We start from the raw sequence: 13,261 nt of genomic DNA, 5'->3' as shown, positions 1-13,261 counted from the left end.
GTTACGACAAGGCTCGCGTTGTTTATGATGTATATCTAGAACTGATGGACCTCGCCCGGTTTCAACAGATTAAGTAAAAACTCCTTTTTGAATTTGACTTGTAAACGTTAAGTGAAAATTCCACGAAAATGATCAACTTTTTCACGAACTGAGTGCCTAAACTGAACTGCTCTTAGTTGTGCAGGTGCGCTTATATAAGATAACGTAACCAGCCCTTTAAAATAGCACTTTATTGAACCGATCCCTGAATGTACTTAACCGATATTGCTCATTATCAAGTTTTATTCAAGTTGGAGAGAGGAGGACTTCTTTCTCGCTGATTTGGCATCTAATGAATAATCAGAAAAGGGTTGTTCTTACTCAGGGTATTCAAATTTGGAACATTCATAAAGTATGTCACGCGTGACGACTATTTGCGCCTCATTCAGTCCCATTTTCAACCATATATTTGACACGTTCTACCTAAATTTTTCCGAGGTACAGGAACAATCAAACAAACACCAATCTCCATATTGTGGATTTATGTATTTCAAGGTATAAATGGGCGTTTGAAATGCTATTCCTCCGATTTCTCACTCTTTGCAGCGATTTCATTCGACTCATTTGATGGAAGTGAATAAAATTCGCGGGCACTCAATGCTGTAAATAAGTTTGAGAGTTCTCTTGTTATCATTTAGCTTAACTTTCACCAATAATTTGAAAAGATGACTCACCGTTGTCATAGTAGTCGTAAATCCAAATGCTGGCCGGTTTTGATTCTTCAACCAAATGTTCACGGAATCCATCGACTTTCAATGTAACTGGATTCGAATCGAGATGATCAAAGTATAAAACGGCCACTGTATCGCTGCTTGTCCTTTCGATACGTTTAATCACACCGTGTGATGATTTTAGGCCATCTAACAAAATTGGATGGACAACGAAGCCGCTAGGCAATGTAATTTCCAACACCACCATATTCGATCGTTCGGTCGTGTCTTTGCCCTTGGGTGACAGGTAAGCGGTGGTGATTTGAAGACTCATATGTTGTTCGTTGATCAGAGTGACAATTGGTGTCAAGGTAAACGCAGCCTCTAAGTCTAGAGTCTCGATGTTATACTGATATGCTAGCTCAAAAACAGCAAATCCCTTGCCACTGGCATTCACCGTTACACTTTGAACATCTGGCGATACCTTTTCGTTTGAATGAACGAGATGCGTTAACATTTCGCAAAGTGAAATTGAATCATTTTTACCATTTGGGATTGTAGTACAAGCGAATTGCCTTTGTTCACAACCATACTGTAATTGGGCCCGTCCGGCGTGGAAATATCGATTTTTAAGTCACTATCTTTGGCACCAAATTTCGAAGCGAAAATGGCCAATGCTTCGATTCCAACGATTGTGTCCTGCGTTCCTTCGAAACCTCCTCGGTCGTTGCGTTGACTCAGGAGCCATTTAACAATTGGCAAACACTCCAAATCTTGACCGTTCAATTGTAGAGTTAACAAAGCATAGGCTGTGATCTCAACATTAATGGCTTTCGATTTTCGGATGCGATTTCCTGCCACTTCAAAGGACTTGTCCCACCATTTGTGATTGCCTGTTACACCGCAAATGTTTTTTTAGCGAATGGGTACATTGAATGAATGAATAAGTTCGTTACCATTAGATTGCACCTGTTCCAACAGTCGATCAATGGCAACCTTCTTGGATCGATGATTGGCCAATTGCAACGCGTATGCTGATACAGCCAATGCGTATATATCTGAGCACTTGTCAATGGAATCGGTGATGTTCTGGAGCGCCCTCTGGATTGTGTCTTCATATTCACGATTGGAATTCTGTTGAAAGTGAATGACAGACGTTATGTGGGAAATGTGAAATCATCTTTAACTTGGCATACGTGGTTCACAAGGAATGCTGTCAACACGTAGGCCGTGAGTGCGATGCCGTTGGAAGAGCCGCTTTGAATTTCTTTGTGAAAAATGCTCCCTTTTTCGGGAAAACTTCCGTCAGCTGATTGCGCTGTGCTCAACCATTTTAGGGCTTCATCGATGGTGTGACCATGAACACTAATACGGTTTGATGCTTGTCGGAATGATCTGGCCACAAATGCAGTCAACCAAGTGCTTCCGCTTTCGTCTGATTCACCAAATGCACTGAACGATCCGTCTTTGTGTTTGTAACTGAGTTCACGCTGGTAGCCAATTTCCATGAACTTTTTGGCTCTTCCTTCGACCTCAGCCGTTAATTGGTGCGAATTTGTCAGATAATCGAGAATGACAATATTCGGCACAAAATTCATCATATTTTGTTCACCACAACCCGTCGGCAATCGAATCAATTTCTCAAAATTCTTGATGGTTCCGCCGAGCAGATCTCCAACGCAAAGGATCTCAATTCGCGTAGAATCGGGTACGGAAATCTTCGGAATATCAATTGATAGGTTGAATGGCTCGATTTGTGACGTTTTATTTAAATCAACGTAAACGGCTTTATTGACGAAATGGGGAACTCCTTCACATTCGACTTTAAGGGTTTTAATAACACAATCACTAGCGGTGGTGGACAAGGCCGATACTTTGAAAGAAATCAGACCCACTTTAATTGGTCGAACGGTAAAGAGAGCATTCAATGCATCTTCAGAGCGAATGGTTAGCTTCTTTTTCCGGAATTTGTCTTTCATAATTTCCGGATAAATTTCATTGCTTATGGCCGAATCGACGAACTCGAATTCCTTGTGCTCATTTTCCAAAATGATTTCGGCTTCAATTTCGTTCGGCAAATAGTTGAAAATGGAACATGGAATGGTGACAACTTCACCACGTTTCACCGAATAAGGCAAATGAATCGAAATATGAAACTGTTGCTGAACACACAGTTCCGATGGTTGCTTCGTTAAGGCTAAGCCGTTTACCGGATCAATGGAGAAGCCAGTCAAGACCCAAGTGGTTAGTGAGTCGGGAACCTTTTTCCTCAAACTCAGTAGACCTCTCGAACTGTAAAGTGAATTCATTATAAGCGGAAGGTAACTCGGTATTAGGAAGGTGACATTCGGAACAATGGAGACGTGTTTCAAATTCCGGTCACCGAGCCATGCCCCAATTACCTTTTGTCCTCAATGGTTTCCCAGATCCAAGTGTCGGGAAATTCTTTACGAATGACTGGCGTAACATATGGTACATCAACGTTATGACTGCAGTATGACAATGATACGTGTACAATTCCGTCCTCATTCATACTTCTACGGTTCTCGCCCATCGTACTAAACAAACAATTTTTGATATGCCGAAAAATAACGATACCATCCACAGAGCCATAACCTCGGTTATGTCTCTGTGGGCGACATTTTACCTTAAATTAGGAAAATAATATGCGTGTTGTTCAGGCTCGATTAAATTTGTGAATGTTATCAGTTCTGCTAGCTTTACAAAATAAAAGGAAATTGATAAGCTGATTCGATATCCATGATAATCATTATTGTACTACGTTACACTTACAAGGAAGTGATCCCATGGACTGCGGTAGCTGCCATAACGTCTTATTGGACGATTTGCCCACTTCCAAATTTCAACACTTGTTAGATCGTTTCCACTACCAAGTAGTTTGACACTCTTGTCAACACCAAGCAGACCAACATAAGCGTTGGGATTGGTTTTAATGCTTATGTCAACCATTTGTCCAGGCTTTGCCGTATTAGGCGTCACATCCAATTCAATAAAATTAGCAAAGTCTCCTCCTTTGAATTTAACTGATAAAAATGTGGACTTTATCTTGGTATCCTTTATAAAGTAAACAATGATTTCCACTTGCGGTGCGCAATTGAAATCCGGAACGAACGTGAACTTGTGTATGTAGAAAGGTGGATGCGAACGCAAGTCGTCATATGTTGGCGTAATAGTTTTTGCTTCGATGAGTGTTGCAGATCTTTTTGCAAGAATCACATATGTATACGATTGGAGTGGCGACTTTGATGCTACCATGACTACAACTTCTTCATTGATGCGTCTGAAATGAACGAAAGAAAACTCGAAATATTTATTCAAAAGTTCTATAAAATTCTAACAAATTCCTCAGAATTCTTAAGAATTTTTAAGAATAAGTTATATACTATTAGATAACAATGCAGCGAGAATTGCTGTTGGTCTTCGTTTAGGATCCCAGTTGTGTGAAGAGTACAAGTGTAATTGTGGTGCTGTGGTTAAGAAGGACGGTTTGCATGGTTTATCGTGCAAATTAAAGATAGGGATTATTGCTAAACACGATTCTGTCAATAATGTTTTTGGTCATGCATTTTCCTCTGCAGGATTTCCCAATATTTTGCAACCACCTGGTATTTCTAGAGACGACGGTAAAAGACCTGATGGTATGACAGTAGTTCCGTGGAGTCATGGAAAATCACTTTTATGGGATGTAACAATACGTGATACTTTGGCTCCTTCATACATCAGTGAATCCTCTAAGAAAGCAGGGTCTATTGCAGATAAAGCGGAGAGATTTAAGCATAATCATTATATACGTCTTAAAGAAAACTATTTATTTACCCCCCTTGCCTTTGAATCATTAGGTTGCATGGGTCCAGAAACAAGGAAATTTATTGACAAGTTGGGATCGTTGATGAAGAGAGCATCAGGGGAGCCACGTTCCAAAGATTATCTGTTGCAGAAAATTTCTATTGCTATACAAAGAGGCAATGCGGCATGTATTCTTGGAACTTTAGGAAGTAATAGAGCGGATGATTTTTATTTATTGTAATATTTGTTGATTGAAAAGATCGTTTTTTTATTGACTGCGCCGTATGCGAGCAGTCTTTTTTTTCGCTTTGAATAAATAAATAGATTTTGCTTATAGTTATAGAAAATCCTTAAAAATTCAAAAATTTGGGAATTTCTAAAATTTTCAGTAATTTTAAGATTTTAAGTCTGAAGTCATAAACAAAATTCTCAATTTTTTTAAAAATTCTTGAAAAAATTCCGAAAATGAAAGCCCGAAAAAGTTCAAGTACTTGCGTAATTCCGTGCGCCTTATGTTCGTTAAGATTTTTCTTTGTTCCATGTTGTTTACCACGAAACGAAAAGTCACGAATATCTCCGAAAATACAATATCTTTCTGTCATGGTAAGCATGGCGCATTACCGACATTTCATTGAAGAACTTTTCTTTGAGGAGTCGGAATGGAGTCGGTATTCGAGTTCCCCCAAAAAGTGTACCGGAAAATTCATCAACTTTGAAGCCATTTTCCCTGGCCATTTCAAATTTACTTTTCATAAGAGTAGTGGTGTGATTTAAAAACTACATTCAAGTATTTCTAATTTCAGTCGGCCGGCCATGATCCATGTTCAGGAGCCTGAGATATGGCCTGGAAAAGTCATATATATAAGGATTTTTTTATGTTTTTTCTATATCAATAAAAGATAGCACACAGCCATAATTTGCGATACTAATTCCAGTGGTTCTTGCACACACATTTCGTCACTACTGCCCGTCTCCTTAATTTCGGTTCAATGATTATGGAATGTTCCATATTAAATATATCCCAAATTTTGAGATGTTATTGACGATTTTCCCTATGAAAATTTCAATTTACTTTTACGAAAGCTATTTCGTGTGACATAACTATTTTATTGGTCCCGTTCCAGGATGAAATTATTTTTGTGACTGTTTATGGAGTAAACTCATCCAAAATAATGTCGAATCCTAACGTTTCTAGGTGTCGGGGAATCTCGCACACGCGATCATAGTATGCGTCCTTTTACGACATGTAACGAAAAGTCATGACTGTGCGAGATTCACCACTTAGAGGTGAATCTCGCACACCATGAATTTGTGTGGTGTGCGAGATTACCCTACCCCCGTCCTCCTTGTTCTAGACAATAGACATTTCTTACATTTTTGGTCATTCTTTCGGCTAATATTTCGAATTTTAACAAGTTTGAAGTCACCAGAAGTCAGTTCCTAAACTACGTGACGTCGTAATGGTCCACTGCCTTCCCAATCCTTGAACTACAGAACTGTAGGGAATTCTGACGATTTTGCTGGTACCTTTCTGACTTCTTTCGATGGTTAAGGTAACAGTAGGCCAGTTCATAAAAAAAACCAGGAGGGTTTGAAGGTTTCCGGGCGGAAAAACGATCTTCCATTTTCTGGAATAGGTTCAGTAACTTTTCGTGGCATGGAAAAATCGTAAGGCGCGCGGAGCCATTTTTTTTTTTCGACGCAAAGAACCTGCACTATGAAGCAATATTTCTAACAAAATATCAATCCTTGTGTTCTTACGACTTTTTTTCAACTTTTGCGAATATATGTTTGCCTTTAAAGTATTCGTATGCGTCCCGGTTAAAGTCGTAAAGATCTGTTTTTTTCTTGCAATATGCAGCCTGAAAAAATCCAATTTTATCGAAATTCATTTTTTCACCACACATGTCACCTTACACCGAATGAAAATCTTTGTTCATCCCCTATGTTAATATTGAATTGGACGTTTCCATTTTTATCCAAATCGTAAATCATCTCTTCGATCGCGTGATCTCGTTTTATATAAATTGAAATTTTCTTTTTGTCTGGATCAAAAATCTCAATCAATGAATCATCATGCTTCCGAACAGACACCTAACATCAAACCAACTTATGTATCAATTCATTCGCTTTCGTACTGATAATATCAAACTTACAGTAACACAGACTGTGATATGTGGTAGAATGATCAATTGATTTGCATTGGAGATAATTTTGAATGAATCTTCATAAACTGTTACTGCTTTTTCCACCTTTTGTGACGATCCAGCTAGAGTTTCCATAAATTCAGCTCTTATTTCATATGAGTTATGAAGATAAGCACGTGATCCAAGATCACTTGGTAAGAAAATTTCTTTTTGGACATCAAATTCAACTGTTACTTTTCCGTTCATAGCAACAGTTTTCAGTGTGAGCATCTTGTCGTATTTTGCAGCTTGAATTGGTGTTCGAAACATATTCTTTTTAGCCACACTAACAGCAGCTGTACCTCGCACCGATTTTCCATTTGTGTATTTTGCTCGAATTGATACAGAAAACTTTTCGTCGTCACGTATGAAATAGTCTGGAGATTCGATTTCAACTGTAAATTTTGGCAGAACGTACTCAGCAACTTGTAATTTGAAAGTTTTCACCTAAATTTCGAATGAAAATGTTAACAAACACATGTGATCACTTTTGCTTGAAGTGCGTTGGTCAGAGACATTAAATGCTGCAGAACCATTTTTTCGTTGGAAACATGGCCCTATGTTAGTGAATGGCCGTGACGCAAGTCCTGACCAACTAAAAAATTTGAAAAATAATTTTACACGAACTTTTTGACCTTTACCCCCAAAATATTTTATCCGTAATCTAGACATCCATACGAGCTATCACACGTTAAAATAGATTTAGATTTGGCCGAGATATTAAATTTCAAAATTTGGAAAGTTGTATGAAACCCACACTGACAAAAAAGATTCGAAAAACTCACCTGCTGCAAGTAACTTTGTCTCCAGGTAATCTACAATAGCTGCCACAGCTGTAGCGCCCCATACAAAAAATACAGCTGCGGCAGATAATGTAGATTACCTGGAGACAAAGTTACCTGCAGCAGGTGAGTTTTTTGAAACTTTTTTGTCAGTGCATTTAAAATTGATGAATTTTACCAACCTTTGTTACTTGGTAACTTTGTTACGGTGAAACTTTTGAATTACTCGGTGGATTTGGAGGAAATTTTCAGGGAAATTCTAAGAAACTCATTTGAAGGAATTTTCATAAAAGTTTATAATTTCGGAGCTACATTTATCAAAAATTAGGAATTATCACATTTTCGTTTTACGTGTGTTTTATCTATTGAAAATGAAAATGTGATAATTTCTAATGTTTGATAAATGTATGAGCGTTTTGAGCTATTAGGCTATGTGACCCATAACTCGCAAAATATTGCTGCTAGAAGTTCGTTTAAAAAACAAAGTTACAGAGTTTCAGATTCTAGTCGACACGAGTTTTAAGGTCTTCCCACTTGTGACACACCTTCCTTATAATGAAATAGTATGCTATTATCATAATCTGCAATTTGTGGCTCATTTCTTTACAGCTTCGACTGTAAACATCAGTTCTTTTGTAAGTCGATAAAGAGACTTGCGTCACTCTTCCACTGTAAGTGGTTTTTGGGCGATAGAATTCTGTGTCGAAATGGTTCAAATAGCCGTACTTAATTCTCAATATCAATGTCAATCGAAACAAACCTGATCACCAATTGTAGCTTTAATTTGCCAATCACCAAAACTGGGTGCATCGGATAACTGATAATCACCGCAAAATACACCATTGACTGTAGTCACACCGTTCAGCTGTTTCAACAACGTTTTACTCGCATCCTGCCATGAAAGAAATAAGTCACAAAAAATTAACTCCAAACAACGCATCACCCTGTGCCTTAACCAACTTTGAATGGAAGTGTCGCACCACATCGGATTTTTTTTGCTAATTCAATAGGGGGAGGTAGGGTACGGACCCCAGTATTCGGCATAGTTTAGAATATCGGCCACAACAATGGGTTTCATTGGGTTTCATTGTTCTAAACAATAGATGGCCGATATTCTAAACTATGCCGAATACTGGGGTCCGTACCCTAGTCTGGTTACAAAAATAGCAATAATAAGAAAAACGACTGGGAGAATTTTTTTTGCGACCACTTTGAAGTCATTTTTCAATACATTTTCATGTATTTTATGAAAATGACAAAAATGTTTTTTTCGCCAAAATACGCATTCACAATTTTTATCATTAAAAAAACATTATTTTTAGCAAAAAATTCTTCTACAGTATGCCTCTAAACACTGAGATTTCGTTTATACACCCAATTTATTTTGGGAAGAAATAAAAGCGATAAATCTAAAATAAGAATTGATCACTTGAAAATAAAAATGATTGCAGGAAAATAAGAATGTGATCACAACCAGTTTTTCAAATATAACACTACGAAATAAGATTCTATCAACCTAAAATAAGAAGTGATCACAAGTAGTACCTACCACCCGCTAAATCAAATGTGATCACTAAAAATAAAGAATTTGATCACTAAAAATAAAGAATTTGATCACTAAAAGTAAAGAATTTGATCACTAAAAGTCCGAACGAATACACATAAAAAGCGTTTTAACACGCCGAGCGATCCGGCCCATTGCCCCGGAGCGAAGCGGAGGGCCGCAATGCGAGCCGGGCGCCGGAACGGTGTTGGTAACTTAGGAGTTAATTTTTTTTCTCTCGCATCGTCTAATAATTAGTCTGTGTAATTCATTGCACATAAAAAGCGTTTTAACACGCCGAGCGATCCGGCCCATTGCCCCGTAGCGAAGCGGAGGGCCGCAATGCGAGCCGGGCGCCGGAACGGTGTTGGTAACTTAGGTGTTAATTTTTTTTTCTCTTGCATCGTCTAATAATCAAACAGAATAATAGATAGCATATCCTTATTTCTTGCAATCAAATTTTTTATTTTGCACGATCATTTCTTTATTTTTTGTAATCAAATTCGTATAATTGTAGATCATTTCTTATTTCGAGACGATCATATGTTAGTGGTAAAATTGCATATATTTAGTGATCAAATTCTTATTTTTTGGTGATCAAATTCTATTTTTATTGCTATCATAAAAAAATTGTGATCATTTCTCTTTTTCTAGTGATCATTTCCTATTTTCTTGTGATCATTTCTTATTAAATAGCTATCACTTTAATTACATGCCATTTATTTTTCATGTCCAGCAGAATTTGATATATCCAAATAGCTGTATAAACGAAATCTCAATGTTTAGATGCATACTGTAGAAGAATTTTTTGCTAAAAATAATGTTTTTTAATGATAAAAATTGTGAATGCGTATTTTGGCGAAATAGTATGTTACATACCAAGGATCAAAAAGGTATGTTTTAGACCCAGGTGGTGAAAACGTCCAGGGATGGAGCGACGCGAAGCGGAGCGGAGACTAAGGACGTTTTCACCACCTGGGTCTAAAACACACCTTTTTGATCCGTGGTTTGTATACTATTTTTCTTCCTGGAGTACCAAAGTCACATTCCGAACAAAACATAACAACAAAACTGAACAACATACCGGTGCAAAAGCATTCCATATTAATGCCGAAAGTAATCCGTATGAATGCCTAAAGAAGTCCGTTCCGTGTGCATGTATTCTCACAAATGTCGAAAAATAAGCAATCTGTAGGAATGCCGAAAGACATCCGAATGAATGCCGAAAGCAGTCCGTATGAATGCTGAAAGCAATCCTTATGAATGCATTGTCACAAAACACTAAAAACATTACATTCGCGTACATACAACAACTTGACACATTTGGGAAAGAATAAAGATAGGATCGAAAATGACATAAGCGGGAATGAAAATTGAGAGAAAATAGTAGGGGAGAATGTTGCTCTTTCGGTACTAAATTTGGTGAGTGAATGTGACGGTTTTGGTACTACAGGAAGAAAAAAACATTTTTGTCATTTTCATAAAATACATGAAAATGTATGGAAAAATGACTTCAAAGTGGTCGCAAAAAAAATTCTCCCAGCCGTTTTTCTTATTATTGCTATTTTTGTAATCAGTCTACCTCCCCCTATTGAATTAGCAAAAAAAATCCGATGTGGTGCGACACTTCCATTTAAAGTTGGTTAAGGCACACCGTGGCACGTCAAGCATGAGTGGCACTCCAAATAGAGTGTAAAAACGGGACAGTGTATCATATCAATTCTGGCACTGTTAAAAAATTTGGATTTTTTAAAATACAGAATAGGACTCTATTTGGCAGCTGTCACTCGAAGCACTTTTTCTTGAAGTGCGTTACTCAAAACTGAAACAGTTAATGTAAAACAAATTTGGATTTTCCTTCAGCAGCTTAACAAGCTGGTCCACTGCATTCAAAACATACTGCTTATTGACATAATTTTTGAAAATCATGCGCGCGAATTCGTGTGGCTATGAAACCCTTCAAACACGTATGGTAGCTTTGGTAGCTATGGTAGCAGTAAAATCAGTGTGACTGTATAAAGTAGACCAGCCGGTGGAACAAGTAAAATTTAACTTACAGTGATACAAATGTTCAGCTCTTTATCATTGATCGTTGCCGCTTTTAATTCACAGTCTAAAACAAACACCCGATATTTGATACAATCGTTTGGCTTGTAAATGGCCTTATCACTTTGAATGAGAATAGTACGAATCGGTTTTTCGATGATAAGTGTCGCTTTATGCTCTAATTCCATTCCCGAAATATTTTTCACAAGCAACATGTAATGTGAATCCACTGGAATGTCACCAATTGGAATGTTTGCAATTACAGTTTCATTGGGTTTCAGTTCAACATTTTGATGAATTTTAAATCCAGCTGAATTGTCGGAGTCTTCGATGGAAACACGAACAATGTTTACTCCATCAAAATCACCATTGGAATCGTGAATTGTTAGACTCACATTAAAATCTGAATTTGGACGAAGCACTTGAGAAGACACAATTGTGTAGAGGAATTTCTTTGCAACTTCACTGTTCGATGGACTGATGGCGGGAGGTGATTCCGATTCGCATGAATTTTCCATCTTTTTTAATGTCTTATCAACAACAAACTTCGAAATTGCATCAAAATGAACAATAATTTAATTATCTGCTCTGAACTGTTTTTTATTCAGAAAATTAATAACAAAGAAACGGATTGTTACGAATGCTGTTACGAATGAATAAATATTTGAATCAACCAACATGCAATATAATATGCAACTGCGGGAGAAAAGCCTTGCGAACTGAATGAAATAGAATTGCATTTTGCGTGTGTGCTGTGACGCTTGTGTGAAAGTGCATTGACCTATAGTGTGGTAAAGTTAGCAGAAATTGTATATGAAAAACTTGGCAAAAATTATTTCCACAGTAAACGGACCGGTGTCTGCTGTGTCTCAGGAATGATTTTTTTTTCGAAATAGTTAATTTATTTAGCATGGTATGAAGGTATTCTCCAAGGTCAATATAGTGTAATGTCATTCAGACTCGCGACCTAGTACATAACATCGATGCCAATGACATCTTTTTATACAAAGACCGACTATGATTTACTTGTGGCTTACAAAATATTTTTGCTATCTCACAACAGATGGCCCGAAATTCCACTGCACACGTGATTCACCTATATATGGCTCGATTCTCATCTCACAAAATATTAAATGACGACTTTCTGCAAAAACCACTACCAGACCAATGCAATATCATGCCTTAACTTGTAGGTGAAACCTTCTTGCATCAAAAAATGTGTACAGAAGATAGCAAATATATAATGATTACTTTAGTGTGCCATTATCTTGTTCTGTAAAGTCACCATTTCGACCACATACAAATTATAATGATTATCTACAACTAATGTTGCCGGTTCGAGGAAAAGGAAATTCATCCCTACGTTCTGTCATATTTGCCTGTAATATAGTCTAGTCGTCTTGAACGTTTACCGATTGGTTTTCGTAAATGATTGTTGGGTTGAAGCATATAGAAAAAGCGTAACAGAGCCCTACAAACATTACAAACAATCTGTAATGAGTCTGTTCAATAAAAAGCATCTATTTATCAAAATTTGTGTGTCACCGCGTTCGTGATCAACTCAGAGTTGTCTTAACCTGTTCTTTCAGAACCTTGGAATCACCTTCAGTTCATTGCACTGACGTTTCGACAACGTGAATTTCGACGACTTAATGAAGAAACGATGAATTCCTGATGACACGACTAGTCAATCTTTCTTAGTTGCCCCACCGTTTCTTCAGTTAGTTACCGTTACGCCCAAGGCTGTAAAATCGGGGTCGTTTGATACACTTGTTACAGAGCATATGGCATTTTTTACATTGCGATTCGGCAACAGCCTTGGTCACAATGTGATGAGTTGTTTTGAAAAAAGTTGTACTTCTGTTTGTATGCGTTTTCTCTTTGGGTTCTTTCTGCTACGACTTGGAGGGCAATATGAAAAATCGACCCGTACAATTTCATCTGTTACAAAATCGTCCAATCCAATATCATTTCTTCCAATATCGTTCGGTCCAATATTGTTCATGGTCTAATTTCATTCTGTCCATTGTCTTTGGGGCCATCCATAAATTACGCACGCGGTGGACGTGTAATTTTTGACCCCGCCCGTTTCGCACGCGTTTTTCATATAAAAATGTCCACAAAAAGATATTGCACTGTAGGAGTTATATTGGTCTGGACGAAAATATAAAGAACGAAATAAGACTGGGACTAAATTGTACAATGTGT

General features: G+C 37.5%; 1 protein-coding gene across 1 annotated transcript; it reads right to left on the bottom strand.

The window, feature by feature from the left end:
• Window positions 1-506: 506 nt before the first annotated feature.
• LOC119072177 (CD109 antigen-like) lies at window positions 507-11,762 on the bottom strand. Its single transcript, XM_037177337.1, has 13 exons — window positions 11,065-11,762; window positions 8,225-8,356; window positions 6,653-7,129; window positions 6,414-6,590; window positions 6,258-6,358; window positions 3,483-3,990; window positions 3,337-3,407; window positions 3,092-3,247; window positions 1,886-2,981; window positions 1,646-1,823; window positions 1,236-1,582; window positions 714-1,173; window positions 507-639 (listed from the first exon to the last, which is right to left on the bottom strand). Exons 1-13 carry the CDS (start codon window positions 11,569-11,571, stop codon window positions 557-559), a joined length of 4,293 nt encoding a protein of 1,430 aa, XP_037033232.1. The 5' UTR covers window positions 11,572-11,762; the 3' UTR covers window positions 507-556.
• Window positions 11,763-13,261: the final 1,499 nt, after the last annotated feature.

The sequence above is a fragment of the Bradysia coprophila genome, assembly GCF_014529535.1.
Source record: "Bradysia coprophila strain Holo2 chromosome IV unlocalized genomic scaffold, BU_Bcop_v1 contig_81, whole genome shotgun sequence".
Taxonomy (NCBI): domain Eukaryota; kingdom Metazoa; phylum Arthropoda; class Insecta; order Diptera; family Sciaridae; genus Bradysia; species Bradysia coprophila.
Note: the sequence above shows the minus strand (reverse complement) of the source record. Positions and strands in the feature narration are given on the sequence as shown.